The sequence below is a fragment of the Microtus oregoni genome, unplaced genomic scaffold (assembly GCF_018167655.1).
Source record: "Microtus oregoni isolate MIOR12 unplaced genomic scaffold, Mior012 000043F_ref0000047, whole genome shotgun sequence".
Taxonomy (NCBI): domain Eukaryota; kingdom Metazoa; phylum Chordata; class Mammalia; order Rodentia; family Cricetidae; genus Microtus; species Microtus oregoni.
Genome location: NW_024543210.1, coordinates 9,657,511 through 9,674,112, shown reverse-complemented (window position 1 = coordinate 9,674,112; position 16,602 = coordinate 9,657,511). Strand labels below are relative to the sequence as shown.

Below are 16,602 nucleotides of genomic sequence, written 5' to 3'. Positions count from 1 at the left end.
GGAAAGTCAATTACAGTCCCAGTACTCTATCCCAGCTGGTTTTGTTTTTGTTTTGTTTGAACCTAACCTCCTTTGGGGGCTACAGAGAACAGAAAGGGTAACATCAGACTTCCTTCCCCACAACAGGCAAACAGCAAGCAGGGAAATAATGGAAGAACAGAGCAAATCCATCTGAGATGTCTGAGTTTCTCCAGAGCCAAGCTGCCTGTGCCTCCTCAGGGCAGACAAATGCATGTGGGTCCTCTCTCTCAGGGAGGAACAGACAGGGCTCGGCCCTTCCTGTAAGCAGGATGGTGTAGGGACAGTGCGGATCCTCTCACAGGATTCTCTTTTCCTTTCTAGCCAAGGCTGCTGTTGCTGTGCTTGGGGGGAGATAAGTATCTTCAGGGAAGGGGTACTAGTCCGCTCCTACCCTCCCCGTAAACAGGGAGCCAGGAAGCAGCCCATGTTGTCCTAGGAGGCTTCCCTGCAGGTGCTGAGCAAGGCTGTAGATGGGAGGAAGGAAGTGTCTCCAAAGAAGGACCTCGGACTGGAGAATTAGCTCAGAGGTTAGGAAAACTCACTGGCCTCTTCCAGAGGTCCTGAGTTCAATTTCCAGCACCCACATGGCAGTGTACAATTACCTGAAAGGCTACCTCTAAGTGAGTCAACACCCTCACACAGACATACATCAGGCAAAATACCAATGTACATAAAACAAAAATAATCATTAAAAATTAAATAAAATGCTTTTTCTATAAGCTGTCTTAGTCATGTTATTTCATCACAGCAATAGAGAAGTAATTATGATAGTAACTTAGTCGAGAGAGAGAGAGAGAGAGAGAACTGAAACAAGGAGGTCTCAGGGTCCCACCCGACTTGTTAGTCTATGCTTGGCAGGAGGGATGAGGATTAAGACATAATTGATAGAAGCAGGAGGGCATCCACTGCATACTCTGATCCGCCAAATTTATTTACCATATCCTTTATCTGCCCCAATTCAAAATGGGGGAGGGCAAAAGACTTCTTTACCATGATATAAAGAACACGTAAATGTGATTACCTCCTCACATCTTAAAACACCAAGTAACCACCACCTAGAACACAATATCCTTTTGTCTAAGCAAAGCATTTTAAACCACACCTTAGGTCAAAATATCCTGTCTTATAACCTTGATGGAGCAAGAACAGATCTGAACTCTCTGACCATTTGTCGACGTGGAAGGGATTCACTTCTGTGGGCCTCCACAAGGAGGCAGTGCAGTGCAGTCAGAGGCCACATCTTTAGCAGACACCTGTCACCCTCTGTGAGAATAGTCACCATGGGGCCGAGTGAATGTATTTAAACTCTTCTGAGCTCCCGTTTCCTTGAAAAACAATGAGCTTGTTGAGCTCATTTAGAGATTTCCAGGGGACCGTAGAACTATATAGGCAAAGAGTAGGAACATACTAGACATGCTATGCAGGCCCCACCAGCTTGGTGGCTCCGGACTTGCTCACTGGTGACACAGCAGGGCTCTTGACACCTCCTTCTGTCTCAACAGTTGTGTCCCTTGGATCTCCCATCTCCTGGGCAAGATGTGATCCTCTGTAAACACGATCTTTGGACTTTTGGCTTTGGGTATACTTTGCTCTTATCCCAGCATTAGACCAGGACAGACACCGTGGCACCAGCAGCACCTTTCTTGATGAAGGCCTTGCTACCCTTCAGAGCCAGCCCAGGACTCACTCTATCTTCAGTGACAAACATCTACTCTTTGCCTATGCTTTCTGGCTCTAACTTCCGGTTCTCTGGTTCAGAGCTGCCTCTGGCCCCACCTTCCACCTGGGCTTTTCCAAGGAGGCCTTAGAGGGAAGAGGAAAAGATCTGGCCCAGTCTGCTCTGCTCATTCTCCCTTTTTCCAGACCCCAGCAGCACCCACTCCATTTTGACCCAGTGTGTTGGGAGTCCCTTTTTACAAATCCACCTGACTCTGCCCCTTTTCCCACAGCCATGACCATAGGTGCTGTGCCCCCCGTGCTGGGTGCTGTGGGCTTCACTGGGACAGGAATTGCTGCCTCCTCTCTAGCAGCTAAGATGATGTCCTTGTCAGCTATTGCTAATGGGGGTAGAGTTGCGGCTGGTAGCCTGGTGGCCACTCTGCAGTCAGTGGGTAAGTGTAGTGTGATGTTGCTTGTTTGTTCCCAGCTGCTCAGTCCCAAAATAATCACACAGAAACTATATTATTTGCAATACTTTTGGGCCAATAGCTTAAGCGTATTTCTGACTAACTCATATCTTAAATTAACCCATCTTCATTTATCTGTGTAACACCATGAGGCTGTGGCTTACCAGGTAAAGTTCCAGCATCTGTCTCTGGCAGGGCTACATGGCTTCTCACTGACTCCACCTTCTATCTCCCAGCACTTAGTTTAGTTTTCTCCACCTAGCTAAGTTCTGCCTTGCTATAGGCCAAAGCAGTTTCTCTATTCATTAACCAATAAAAGCAACACACAGACAGAAGGACCTCCCACACCATTTCCCCTTTTCTGTTTAAATAAAAAAAGAAAGTTTTAATTTTAACATAGTAAAATTACATATAAAAAACAGGTATTAAACAAGATTACAGTTACAATATTCATATCTACTTTATCTTTTATCATAGCTAAGGAAAACTGTAACTATAACTATCTATTCTTCAACTCCATCAAAGACTCCAGAAGGATATAATATTACTTAACTAAACAGGAAGTACATTGTAAGTGACTTCTAAAACTCTAGTGTAGTAGTAAGCCGCTTATTCGTCCTGGTCACCCAGAACCTAAATGATCACACGGAAACCATATTAATTAAATCACTGCTTGGCCCACAGCTCTATCTTCTCATTGGCTGACTCTTACATATTAATTTAACCCATTTCTATTAATCTGTGTATTGCCATGTGGTTTACCAGCTAAAGTTCTGGCATCTGTTTCTGATGGGGTCCATGGCCTCTCTCTAACTCTGCTCTTCTTTCTTCCAGCATATAGCTTAGCTTTCCCTGCCTAGTTCTGTTCTTCCCTGCCATAGGCTCAAAGCAGTTCTTTATTCATTAACCAATAAAAGCAACACATAGACAGAAGGACCTCCCACACCACGCTAGAATTGACAGAGACATCTTGCTGCCTGGACAGTCACCCAAAGTTCTTCTGTAACGTTGTGGCATCCAATCTTTAGCCTACAGTCCCATAGTGTCTGGCAGACTTTTCTATAAAGCAGGAAATTTCAGGACAGTTCCGCCTGTATTGGCAGTTTGTCAGTCACTTTTTTCTGTGTCCTGCAGAATGTCTGTAGATTCTTTCATGTAGCAGGAACCTCGAAGGTCCATGTCACCTTTAGGCTAGGTCAGCAGTCTTTTCTCTGTGGGTCCTGCATGTCTGGTTCATATAGCATAGCATCAAGCAGTCCAGGCAAGAACAGTTTCTTGCTCAAAAGGCTAACAAACTTCATAAGGAGCCTCTTTGATGCCCATCTTCCTCTTGAAGTATTTGGTGCTGCCAGGATCAGATGTGTCTTACTTTCATGAAAAGTACTAAGTTCTTAAGCATTTTAAATGCCATATTCTGAAGGTCTCTGAAAGATTTGGAGAATACCTATCTAACTGAAATATATCTCTGTATATCTAGAAAACCTAACAAACATGACTACAAACTTGACTATTATAGATGAATGTCAATTAACCTATGTTTCTTAATTATACATTACATTTTTAAATGAGCTGCACAAACACAACACTTTAATCAAGAGCAGAAATATATATAATATATATATTATATATTGTCATATATAATATATTCTATATAATATCCCCTTTGTTATAGAATATAATAGAATATCCCCCTTTAAATATAAACAAACATCTATAAACAATATTTGGGAATTTAGGCATAATTCTCTCCAAACTTCTTCCTGTTTTTTGTTGAGCGAAGTAATTTTTGGGGGGGTTCACAGCAACCTTTTGGGGGATCTTGGTCCATCAAACTACATTAGCCTGGAATGAATCCACAGGTTCTCATCCTCTGTGGAAACAAAACAAGAACCTCTTTTACAAAGCAACAAATCCTTAGACCCAAATTCTGAAGTCAAAATACCTTTATAATATACATGCTAGTTTATCTTAGCAGCTCATACAATAAAAAATTCTCTCTGCACTTAGCTCCTTCACAGTCACAAAATTTCAAAGAAAACACAATAATATACATAATCCAGTCTCTCTTATGTATATTCCATCTTTACGTGACTTATTTTTCTTACACTATTACTTTTTCTGCAAGTTTCATATTTATTTTATTATCTTTATGACTGTCTGTACTCTTTTATATTACATTTACTGTCTCTTTACTCTTTTTCTTCTCTCTCCCAAGCCTATGTACATTTACCCAACACCGTGTCTCATTTAGAATTCTTTTATGTCTGAATCTGTCCTATTGTGTATTTGTAATCCTTTTCTGTCCTAGAGAGCTTTTAAAATAGTAAGCAGCTTGGGCACAAAAAACCTGGGTTCTGACTCTGCTTCTCTCTGCTTTTTAAAATGGCAGACTTACCATTACCACCAGCTCTGGGACCGCCAGGTAGGAGCTGTGCTCACCACTTTAATTCTGAGAAGAGGGTTGCAGCACATAAACCCCTTTTATCTGAGTAATAGCTAAATCTCCCATGCAGCACAAGGCATGGCCTGGAAATATCTCTGTGTACAGTAACAGCAGGAATCTCTCCTGCTCTCCTGCTTGTGCAAGCCTAGTAGACCTGATCCCGTCACCTGCCTAGGCAGGGAGCCCTGAGCTATGGGCATGGTCTCAGCTACTTTCTACCCAACTCTGAGTGGGCACACAAGCATCTGTGCCCACAAACGCCATTCAAGTACTCGGCCTCCTAAAAGAGCCAACGCAGTTTGTGCTGTCATTTTGAAATCGTGTGGGTTTGATTTTTCTTTCTTTCTTTTTTTTTTTTTTTATTGCTCACCACTGAATCAGGAAGACCTCTTTTAAAGGAGCTGCTGCATGCCGCCAGCAAGCAGAGCACATCCGGTAAAAAAAAAAAAATGTGGCTAAACTTTGTTTTTTTTTTTTTTGTTTCTAGAATACCTTTCCAAGCCCTCTAGGTTTCATGTGAATTTAGCTAGCACACATTGGGTGCCAATTTGTTGTATGAGACTGCTTGTTTATTCCTGGCTGTTCAGCCCCCAAATAACCACACAGAAACTGTATTAATTAAATCACTGCTTGGTCCATTAGCTCTAGCTTTTTATTGGCTAGCTCTTACCTCTTAATTTAACCCATTTTTATCAATCTATGTACCACCACATGTCTGTGGCTTACCAGCAAGGTTCAGGCTCATCTGTTCCCAGCAGCAGTTGCATGGAGCCTCTGACTCTGCCTTCTTTCTCCCAGAATTCAGTTTAGTTTTCCCTGCCTAGCTCTACTATGCCCACAGGATAATGTAGAGTCTTTATTCATTAACCAATTATATTCACAGAATTCAGAAGGAAATCTCACATCAGGTAAGTGTCATGGCAGGAGGACTAGAGGGAGGGCAAGACACAGTCCAGCTTCTCACTTCTTGCTTTATCTTCTTTCATGGTTTTAGCAGGGGAAGTAGAGGAGGGAGGAAAGGATCCCTGACCAGCTTGTCTGAGTTTCAAAGCTCCACCTTGGTCCAACCTTCTTCCCTACAAAGGGGATGTTATCCAGATGGATTGGCATTCCCTGGAGTTTCAGCATTGAGACATTCTTTGTAAAGTAACTGTGCTACACACTGATCCTCAGAATTTGGAAATAAGGAGGATTCTGTGGAGATTCAGTACTTCGTGCCATCCTGAATGACCTGGTAACTATGACCCTCTGTGACTCACAGTTTCATCCCATCCCACAGTTTTTTCCTTTGTTTCTTCCGCAGGAGCTGCAGGACTCTCCTTGTCATCTAAGTTCCTTTTGTGTTCTGCAGGATCTGCTCTCACAGCATCTGAGTGTTCTAGCCCCTCTCTGCTCTGAAAGGGGACATGGAGGCAGAGGTAATACCCCCAGCTTGTCCAATCGAGAGAGCAAACTGTCCAATCAGTTAACCCCAGGGTACAATCAGTCAACTCAAATACCCAATTCGAAATAAGAAATAAAATGGAGTTGTTGCCAGCAGTTTTCTTTATCATGTGCGCTGTTTGTGCGGTGAAGGCTGAGCAGGGACTGTCGCCTCTGTTCCCTAGGCTTGTGTGTGGTAGGCTCACCTCCTTCTCCCACCATCTTCTCACAGAGACACAGGGGTAGGTGAGTGCTCAGGTGGAGAAATCTCAGCGCACAAACAGAAGTTGCCCTTTGCCCTGCTACTGATACCATAGCTCTGAGCAGGTCACCTCCTCAGTGACTCTACATGGGGAGTTGACCTAAATGTCTTCCCAGATCCCAGGCAGGTGCAGGTTGGCTCAATCTCTATGAGAAGTTTAGCATGACATCCTGCTTTAAGCCACTCATCTCAAAGCCAGAGCCAGGTTTGTATCCCTACCGTCCTTTGCACGACATACCCAGTGATTATTACTGGTGGCCTGCATTTAAACCTTTTGTCTCTGCTAGGTCACCAGAGAAACCCAAAACCTCTGCCTGTTCTCTCAGTTCCACAGCCTCACTGGAGAAAACTGACTTCCCTCTTTGTGTGCCCAGCACAGGCCTTGGCCATGCATGGGGAGGGGAAAACAGTTCTCTGATCATACTAGGTCTGGGGAAGTGGTAGTATCTTCTACTTGGGCCCCCACCCCCTTCCACAGAGGCAGAGTGGCTCTAGCTATGGGGGCTCCAGGAGGAATTTCCCTGGGGCAGAGGCAGTCCTCATCCTACCTCTAAGGGAGCACCCCTTGGTGTCCCCAGAGTCGAGGGCTCTCCCCTCTCTGCTTTTCAACATTCACGTCTCCTTTTCAAGCAGCGATCTGTAGAATTGGAAGATTCCAAATCCACCATCCCCTGAAAAACCTCAAGTCCTCTTTAGTCTCCTAGAGACAGTTTTTATGCCCAGCAGTGACCTGGAATGACAGCCAACAGCTCCTTGTCACCCTCTTCATTGCAGAAGGGACAGACCCGGGCATGGGAGTAGAAAAACCACCTTTGGGCCAGGCAGAGGATTACTGCCAGACAGCCAACCCTCTTAGAGTGGGTTCTCTTCTTTTCTTCCTGAGCTGACTCAAATTCCAATACTGCCCAAGGTCAGGAGGCTTTGAGCACTTTTCCCAGGTCCTTTATACAAGGATTGAAGGATGCTGCCAGAAAAGTTACCAGTGTGTCCAGGTGAGAGAGGTAACACAAGAGCCCCAGGAATCACCACAGGGTCCCAAGGCGCTTCTGTGAGCCTCACCTGACATCCACTCCCATAGACACAGAAAGACAAGAAATGCAGCCAGCTATAGTATTGGTTTTGTTGTGCACTCAGCCCCGGGTACTAGAAAGAAACTCCTGAAGTTAGGTACGATTAGGCCAAATTATTGAAGATCACTTAAAGGGTTAGAAATAACTATGATTATGTGGGGAAAAATGCCAAACAAAAGATTCAACTGAGTAGTGGTGGCACCCCTCAGGGAGATCTGTAGAAGAGATCCCAGGGGGGAAGCTGGAGAAATCAGGAAAGGAAGAGGAGACAAGAGAATTCCCTCCTATGTAAATGGTTTCAAATAAGGGAGGCATCATAGCATAGGAATTGGGACCCTGGAAGAGGCAAGTGGCTTCTCTATCTAACAGACTTGATCCTGTTTCTGTCTGTTGGTCACTATTGGTCACTACAGCTATGCTAATAAAAGAAGCTGGCAAACTGGCTTTGGGCCAGGACATATTCCCAACACCACATACTCGATTTAGGCATTCTTGAGGGGGACCCTAGAATGGTGGGATCCAATTTTGGAATGATGCATTATGAAGCACTTCTCTGCGGCGAACTTCTCGACCAGTGAGAAAGAACCACCACCACACGAGGATTCTTCTCAGATCACGCTTTAATGGAGTGCCCTTGGTTGAGGGAGAGCAGGAAGCGAGGGGCCCCGAGAGCACTAAAGCAGCTGCTTATATAGGGAGTAGGCACACGTGTCGCCCTGTGATTGGCTGCTACCATCAGCTGACACTAGACTGCGACAGGATAGGCCCAAGGACACACCTTCCCCTGTGCAATGGGTATTCAAGGAACCCTGGGGGTGTAAAGGCTGTGTCGCAGGAACCTACATCCGCACACCTACCCAAGTGCAATGGATCAACAGATCCCATGGGGTGCATAGGCTGTGCATGATGGAAGCCCTAAGCTTCTCTTAGTGCCGATAGCCATATCTGGGGGGAGGAGCCACACTCCAGGGCAGCCAATGTTTGGGAGATAATTACTTTGTCCCTCTTGGTTTGGGCATGAAGGCGGCAGACCAACCACAGGCACAACACATAGCCACCCAGGCAGCTTGCCAAAAACATGCCCACGCCCACTCACTCCTTATTGAAAGCACAGGGACCCTTTCTCTGTAATGTTATGTGCTTCTCCTAAAGGGGCTACTTCAGAATCATACATTAAAAATGGTAAATCAAGGTCTCTATTGGTGGTAAAAATCTGGGGAAAACCGTGGCATCATGCTGAACAGGCATCGCCTTTGGGAAGGCTGACAGGATTCCCCATCTGTGCTCCGCCTTCCCCTGGATCCACATCATCAGGGATGTCAGCAGGATCTTCTTCCAGAGATTCAGCCTCATCCTTAGGAACTTCCTTGATCATGCGTCTCAGCTGGCTCGGAACCCAAAGCAGAGCTTCTTGGCCCTGTGGAAAAACACATACAGCTCTCCTGGATCTTGCCACCACAAGATCCGGTCCATACCATTTGTTATCCAATACATCTTTCCACATCACATATTCCTTTTTTTCCTTAGGGCCTGCTGCATGCTTTTCAGCTGCTGCAGTACCCGACTCATTCAGGTTTAAAAAATTAAGTGTGAAGAGCGCAAGGGAGATTCTTTCCCTGGGGGAAGCGGATTCAGCTATTCCCCCTTTTTGTTTTTGCAGAATTTCTTTAATACTTCTGTTAGCTCTCTCCACAATACCTTGTCCTTGTGGATTGTATGGAAGGCCCATAATGTGGGTCACCTGGAGCTGTGCACAAAAGGCACGAAATCCATGGGAGGTATATGCCGGGCCATTGTCTGTCTTAAGGTGTAGGGGTTTTCCCCAGGCAGCCCAGGCCTCAAGGCAATGTGTTTTTACTTGAGTCACCTTTTCTCCTGCTAGGGGCGTGGCATGAATAATGCCAGAAAAGGTATCCACTGATACATGCAAATATTTTAATTTGCCAAATTTAGGCACATGGGTAACATCCATTTGCCACAACGCATTAGGTTGTAGCCCTCTAGGATTGACCCCAACATAAGTTTGTAAGCTATCCTCCTCTTGAGTTTGCCTTGCAGATAGGAAAATGGAAAAAGGAAGCATTTTTTAACTAATAATGCTGGTCTCATTAGACACCAACATGTAGAAAAATGAAAATAAATCTACATCCCTATCCATCTCCATGTACAAAACTTAAGTTTAAATGAGCCAAAGGCCTCAGCATATAAAAATTATGTTGAACCTTACAGAAAAAAAATTTTTGTAGCACATTGTGCCACATCTCAAATACAGCCTCAGTGGCACAAACATTGTGAGAAACCATAAATTAGATCTCCTGAATTGAGAACCTTTTGTATAAGATTATAGAGTGGGAAAAGATCTTTACTTATCATAAATCCATTCCAAAAATATATGAAGAACTCAGGAAATTAGTTATTAAAAATTAATCCAATAAAAATATTTGTTACAGACCTAAACTGAAAACTCTCAATAGACGAACTTAAAAATGACTGAGAGACACTTAAAAAATGTTTAAATATAACATCCTTTAGCCCTCAGAGAAATGCAAACCAAAACTCTGAGATTTTATCTTATCCTTGTAGAAATGACCAAGATTAAAAATTATTGCTAACAACCTATGCCTAAGAAAATGTGGGTAGGGAAAAAACTCCATTGCTGGAAGTGTAAACCGACAGTCACCTTTGGGTCACACATAGTATTGAATAACTTGGATAAACCAGACTCCTTCAGAAGGAAGAGAAAAATCAAAAATCCAGGGCCAGCCTGTTCAGCGACCCTGAACCAGGAACTATCTGAAGACAAAACCAGACTACAATCCTGATAACAATCAGGAGAAACAGGGAGCCTCCCCATTGAGATCATCACTAATTTTAGGAACTAGCCCAAGAGAAAGCCAGACCATATCTTGAGAATAATCTTGAGAAACAGGGAGTTTCCCCCTGCAGGTACTACTGTTACTGTTTTAGGAACTAGCTGATTATGACCTTGGGAGTGGTCCCGAGGCAAGGAGCTGTCCTCCTGCGACCAACACTGGATTTTTGGAATTTATGACCCTCCTGGACCATTGGGCTGTGGCCTCTTTTCTCAAAAATTCTTTCTCCCGGTCATGGTCACTCGGGGTCAAACTCCCCCCCCCAACCAAGGCCATGTGCTCAACCTCAGCAAGGATGGTCTTTGGCGAGCCATGTGGGGGGCCTGCGCCATCCCTAGACCCGAGTGAGAGTCTCCCCAGCATTGAGGGACCCCCCATTATGTCTATTTTTTAAAATTAGGCAAATAACTACCTCAAAACTTAGCAATACCCCTTTTGGGCCTAAATACAAAGTTGTTTAACCATAAGAACATGTGCTCAACCTTGCTTGGAGGCGTGGCTGAGCAGAGTCGCTGGGCGGACCTGGTCCAGGCTGGTTGCCCCGGGCTAGGACAGAGGTGCAAGCCGGTGTTCCTTACCAGGGTCGTATGCCCTGAGGCCCATGATGGGAGTGGCCTAGCATTCTAGCCTTGTAGGTCCTCAAGGCAGGTCCCCTGTTTGCAGCTTCACAGACCCTCAGTGCTGCTTGGCCTTGGAGCCACCTAGAGCTCCTTGGTCTTGGAGCTGCCGCTGCTCACACTCCACTACAAACTCCAGAGGCCTCAGTAACTCAAACCACATGAATATAATTCCCTTCCTTAGCATACCTTGTTCAGCGGCAAAATCCAGATCTCTACCAAGCCTATCCCAGGATGACACATTAAGATTGCCAGAGACAGCAAACCAAAGAGCAATTGTGTCACCTTCAGCCAAAAACCTCTCCAAAGCGCTCCGTAACAGCTCGTTAAGAGCCAGAAAAATCAGGTGTGATGTTGAAGCAGCCATTCTAAAATCCCATTCTTAAACCGTCCACTTTGGTCATGGCCCTCATTTTAAACCGTCTGCTTTGGTTGTGGCCCTATTACCCCCACTCTCCCTTCTTCTACCCGCGAGAGCAGAAAACCTGCTTTTTGTTGCGGATCCCCAATCTTTACCTTAAGGATTATTTGGTGCACCCCCTGACTGCAGCAAGTTCTGGGCTCCACGGAGAGAGGTTCGGAGGGTCCCGTCATGGTCACCCTCGTCCAGCAAGGATGAGGCGACCACCGGAGCTCTTCTCACTGCAGTTTATTCCAGGACTTTGCAACCCCTGACATTCCTTAGTACTCGATGTCACCACTCTGCGTGTTGAGTTCTGAATCCTCTTCGGCCCCTCGCCTGGCGACTGAAGTTCCGGGGGTTTCGGCACCAGCTGCGGCGAACTTCTCAACCAGCGAGAAAGAACAACCACCACATGAGGATTCTTCTCAGATCACGCTTTAATGGAGTGCCCTTGGTTGAGGGAGAGCAGGAAGCGAGGGGCCCCGAGAGCACTAAAGCAGCTGCTTATATAGGGAGTAGGCACACCTGTCGCCCTGTGATTGCTGCCACCATCAGCTGACACTAGACTGCGTCAAGATAGGCCCAAGGACTCTAAACCACCGTGCATGCGGGAAGCAGGGGACATGCAGCTCCCAAAGGCATAGCCAAATAAGGAGTTGTTTATTTCCAACAAGACAGGATGTCGGCGCCATCTTGTAATGGCGATCCTGTTCCGCTCCCTGCACTTCTCCTGGACCAGCCGCACATCTGTTTCTTTCTTTCATTCTTAAAGGTGTGCACCACCACCTCCCGGCTGCCCCACGCCTTTTTCTGTAAAACTTCAGCCATCAACCCAGCCAGCCTGTTGGCAGACAGTAATGCAGCAGAGCCTCTTCTTGATTGCTTGCAGGTGACTGCAGTCCAGCTCATGAGACCAGACCTCACAGATGCCTGCGCACAACCTCATCTCACTCCGTGTGCTCCCCTCATGGACTTCTGCATGCCTTCCCATGTCCCGTATTTCCAGATCTTTGCATGAGACAGGATCCCAACCTCTTGTTGTATTCTATGAATGTGCCTGGTACCTGTCACCACAGTGAACAGTGTCCTGTGTCATAATTGTCTTACAAATACCAGACTCCTCCTGCCTCGAAGTCTTTTGTGTGTCAGTGTGGACCCTGCTCAATGCTGCATCATGCATCACAAGGGCGATGACTTCTGACCGTGGGTGAGGGTGTGGTCAGGGTTCCAGAACGTAAGGCAGGAATTTAAGCCTCCTCTTCATTTGTATAGACATTTGGTGACCATTTTTGATTCTATCTCTTTCCTGAGGCACCAGTGCATTGGCTTAGCCCAGTGCGTCCCTGTTAGTTCTCTGTCAGACTTTCAGCAGTACAGTGGGTTAGGTCTGTTCTGCTCACCAGCCTGCATATCCAGATCCTTGATTATAAAGGATCAAAGGCTCTGGGGTCAATGTTCTTGGCTACCTCTCACCTTTGCCCCAGGACAGGAACCTCTGTTAGGCCAACCTTTAATGAGGAAAAAGTGAGGTTCATGACGTCCCCAAGAACTCTCATACCACTCAACCTATCTTCACTAAGACGGGAACCACGTAAAGCCTTCTACTTGCTGACTGTGTACTGGCCAATCTGTCACCTCCCTTTTATCTCTTGCCTGAGTCTGGCTTAGAAAACCTAAAGACTTGAAACTCCCAGTCCACAAAGAACCACCACGAGCAAAGATAGGGACGCCAGGATAAGGCCTTTATTTTTGATCATTTTTTTTTTGACAACATTGAGGGATTTAGAGGGTCATCTCGGGATAGATACACTGTCTCCTGATGAGTCCTTATAGGCTTTGGGGTCAACTGCTAGAGGTATCATCTCCTAAGTTCAAAACAAGTATCCAATAGCTGCCCCAACACCTCCCAGGATTGCATTCGTTGTTGTCGAAAGTCCAAGGACCCCTGGGAAGGAGACAGTGCAGTGACAGTCAGTGGCCTGAGGCTTAGAAATGCCCCACTGTCTTTTTGTATGAACCTTTGGGGCTCTGCTTTAAACAGAGATACTCAAACTAGACCAGAAGGAGAAGACAGATTCGGGTAAGCTCTCCAGAGATGAATGTCCTCTCTACATTACAGTACAGAGGGGGACACACTGGAGAAGGACACCCAGTGAGGGAAGATTCAGAGCCCAGGGAGCATGAATCTTGGACCAGGGCTCCTTCCTGCTCTGCCATCCAGCATCCCTTACCCTGCACCACATCCCAGCCTCACTCATAATGAACCAGAAACCAGGGACAGAACTAGAAGACACAGGTGACAAAAAGGTGAGAAAGGAGAGAGAGGAAGGGAGATGTTGTCCTTGGCTGGCTCTCCAGTCATTTTGCCTGGAGGGACACTTACCCACTGACTGCAGTGTGGCCACCATGCTTCCGGCTGCAACTCCACCCCCATTGGCAATTGCAGCTGCTGACATCATCTTGGCTGCTATGGATGCTGCTGCTATTCCTGTCCCCGTGAAGCCTATGACAGTCAGGGTTACAGGAACAGCTGCTACAGCCACAACTGTGGGAAGAGGAGCTGGGTGGTACAGGCTTAGGGGAAAGACTCACTCAAGAAATCCTAGACAGTTTCAGGGGTCTTTCTATTCTGAACAGCAGGGAAAGAGTCCCAAGGTAAAGAAGGATAGGACAGGGAGCCAGGTGGAGGCCGAGAGGTCAGTGGATCTGACAGAGCCAGGGTCTTACCAAGTTATGTGACCCTGGAGAAGTTATCATCCATCCTTCAGGGTTGTATTAGGTAAAATTAACTACTGTAGTTTTAAATAGTTGTCCCTTCCCTCCCCCAGTGAATTCTCCACTTGTTGCTTATCATATACGAGGCCTGAAGGAGAAGTTAGGCAGGAAACCTTAAGCTGGGCAGGAAAGCTAAATCTTGTCCCAGGCGTAAACACAGCTCTGGCCCTGGCTCTTCACCCAGGCAGCTCCATAATCCCGCAGAAGTTCGGAGCTGGAGTGGAACCTGCCGCAAAACACAAAGCCCCCACCACCTCAGAGCAGCTACAAGAAACATACCTCCTCCTATTGCAGCAGTGACAGCTTCTGCAAGAGAGAGATGGGGTGGATAGGAAAGGTTAGAGTTGGCTGATGTCAGTGAGTTCTTGGCAGGTTTGGGTGAGGGAGCCCAGTTCCCAGCCCACGCCAGCACTGAGGGCTACTAACTCCGCATGTTGAGAGATGTCTTGTTAGCTGGTAAGCTTAGGAAGTGACTTAAATCTGAGGAGAGAAGGACTCCTGAACCAATAGAGACATGGCCCGCCCCTTGCAATGAGTCAGCTCCCAGGTGTAGGTTTGTAAAGCAATAAGGAAGTAGGCACCTGCTCCACCCCTCTGCTTACCTCTGAGTTGATGGCTTCCTTTAGATTTGTTTCTATCCTGACTGATGTTTAACACACACACACACACACAGCGCTGTTTGCCGCTAAATCAAAACTGAAACTAACAACACTCACAAACTTAGCAAGAAAAATGTGGGCACAAAGTTCACGTCTCTCACTTGCAAGAGGATGAGAGTTTTGTGGAGTTATGCTTGAGTATCCAGATAAGGCTACCCAAAATGTCATCTTCGCACACAGCAATGGTTTGATGAGGTTTTTGCAGTAACCGAACAAAGAAAGCCATAGATCAAAGCATTTCAAATCCATGTAATAGTGAAGACATGAAGTGGGAGGGTCAGAGACAATGGGGGAGCCTCTGCCGTAGGCCTCAGGTGCTAACTGATGGTGCTCCTCCCTTTGTGGTTGGTAGGAACCAGGTGTTTGTGTCTTACAAAGGATTTGCTTACACACAAAGATGCCATGTTAGGTACAGATGGGGACAGCGAATGGCTAGTAGAAGTACTAAAGATGTCCCAAGAGAATTTGACTCTGGACTTGCAACATTTGAAATTCTCTGCAGTCATCAATCTTCTAAAGAGTTCATCAGGGGCTGCAGAGATGGTTCAGCAGTTAAGAGCATTGGTTGTTCTTCCAGAGGACCCAGGTTCAGTTCCCAGCACCCACCACAAAGCAGCTCACAACTGCCTGTAACTCTGTTGCCAGAGGCTCTGACACCCTCACAGACATGTGTGCAGGCAAAATACCAGTGCACATAAAAAATAAAAATAAATAAATTATTTAAAAAAGAGTTAATCACCTTTGCCAAGAGCTCAGGCAAAGTTCCAGCTTCTTTTCTAGAACTTTGATCCACAAAAATGTATCTAATTTCATCAGTGTCCTGCAGAGGGAACTCTTTGCACATCTCTGTGGAATTTCCCTCCATCTCTGTCCCTCCTAAGATGTATCAACCCATTCTGACTACACTGTGCCTGCTGCTTTACAAACGGCTCTTTCTATTGAACTAGCTCTTCAGATCTATGTGAGCTATTCTCTGGGCATCTAGTTATTCAAGATATAATTCAGACAAGATATCACACTTTTAGTACAAGCTTCTGTAACTTTGGATAAAATTTAGTTACTTATGCAAATACTGACTCAGATCTAGAAACCTCCATCACTTCTCTTACCCCCTAAATTGTCCCATCTTTTCTTTTAAACATCCCCTCCCCACCGACCACTGATACCCACTCGGTCTCTACACACTTGCCCTTCCAGAATGCCCGTGTTAACACCTGAAATTCTGCTAGCTCGCTGTCCCAGCCTCTCCTTTAAGGGTGTTAATTCTAATCCTGGCTTTTGCAAATTACTAAAATGAAATGCTGACATTGCGGTGCACCGGTATTTCCTGATCATATATTCATATAGAAAAATATGCATCTCAGCACCCTTGTTCTCCAGAAACAGGGCAGATTTCTGGCTTATTCAGGGTTCCTATTGCCGTGATGAAACACATGACCAAAAGCAACTTGGAGAGGAAAGGGTTTACCTGCTTTATGCTTCCCCATCATTGTCTATCATCAAAGGAAGTCAGGACAGGAACTCAAACAGGGCAGGAACTTTAAGGCAGGAGCTGATGCAGAGGCCATGGAGGGATGCTGCTTACTGGCTTGCTTCTTCATTGTAGACCTGCAGTAGAATAATCACTCACAACTATGCAACAGAACCAATATTAGACTGTCTTGTAATCTCTGCCAATCAGATTTGCTCAAGACTCTTTGGTTTGAGCCTCAGGAATACCCTTAGGACAAGAGGGGAATGCAGTTACATTTTGCCAAAATAGCACACGAATCTAGCCTAGTTCTTCATATTTTCTCCCTATGAGACCTCTTGAGCTCTCTCTCCATAATCCACATTGCTCTCAGCACTGCTGTCTTCCAAGCACCTGCTCAAATAGCTCATTGGTCCCATTTAAATCATTAAAGACCTTTCCTAATCCAAAGTACCAAAAT

General features: G+C 45.8%; 2 protein-coding genes across 5 annotated transcripts; one reads left to right on the top strand and one right to left on the bottom strand.

The window, feature by feature from the left end:
• The first annotated feature begins 1,972 nt into the window (after positions 1 to 1,972).
• Positions 1,973 to 5,988, top strand: LOC121434294 (interferon alpha-inducible protein 27-like protein 2). The gene is made up of 2 exons (XM_041633104.1): positions 1,973 to 2,132; positions 5,894 to 5,988. The coding sequence occupies exons 1-2, from the start codon at positions 1,973 to 1,975 to the stop codon at positions 5,986 to 5,988; spliced, it is 255 nt and encodes an 84-aa protein (XP_041489038.1).
• A 6,968-nt stretch (positions 5,989 to 12,956) lies between these two features.
• Positions 12,957 to 16,222, bottom strand: LOC121434421 (interferon alpha-inducible protein 27-like protein 2A). 4 transcript variants are annotated; one of them, XM_041633353.1, is made up of 4 exons: positions 16,140 to 16,222; positions 14,292 to 14,318; positions 13,621 to 13,740; positions 12,957 to 13,182 (listed from the first exon to the last, which is right to left on the bottom strand). In XM_041633353.1, exons 1-4 carry the CDS (start codon positions 16,159 to 16,161, stop codon positions 13,109 to 13,111), a joined length of 243 nt encoding a protein of 80 aa, XP_041489287.1. In that variant the 5' UTR covers positions 16,162 to 16,222; the 3' UTR covers positions 12,957 to 13,108. The 4 variants fall into 4 exon arrangements, with proteins under 4 accessions (XP_041489287.1, XP_041489285.1, XP_041489286.1 ...); XM_041633351.1 differs by having other exon boundaries at positions 13,621 to 13,782; positions 16,140 to 16,173; XM_041633352.1 differs by lacking the exon at positions 16,140 to 16,222 and adding an exon at positions 14,439 to 14,551 and having other exon boundaries at positions 13,621 to 13,782.
• Between the last annotated feature and the right edge of the window lie 380 nt (positions 16,223 to 16,602).

What these genes read in the sequence shown, in the direction of transcription:
- LOC121434294 (XM_041633104.1), top strand. Translation starts at nt 1,973, where the DNA reads ATGACCATAGGTGCTGTGCCCCCCGTGCTGGGTGCTGTGGGCTTCACT. An exon ending in GGCCACTCTGCAGTCAGTGG is followed by an intron (nt 2,133 to 5,893) that starts GTAAGTGTAGTG and finishes TTTCTTCCGCAG; the next exon opens with GAGCTGCAGGACTCTCCTTG.
- LOC121434421 (XM_041633351.1), bottom strand. Translation starts at nt 16,161, where the DNA reads ATGATGGGGAAGCATAAAGCAG. An exon ending in GATGGGGAAGCATAAAGCAG is followed by an intron (nt 14,319 to 16,139) that starts GTAAACCCTTTC and finishes TCTCTCTTGCAG; the next exon opens with AAGCTGTCACTGCTGCAATA. An exon ending in GGCCACACTGCAGTCAGTGG is followed by an intron (nt 13,183 to 13,620) that starts GTAAGTGTCCCT and finishes TCTCCTTCCCAG; the next exon opens with GGGTCCTTGGACTTTCGACA.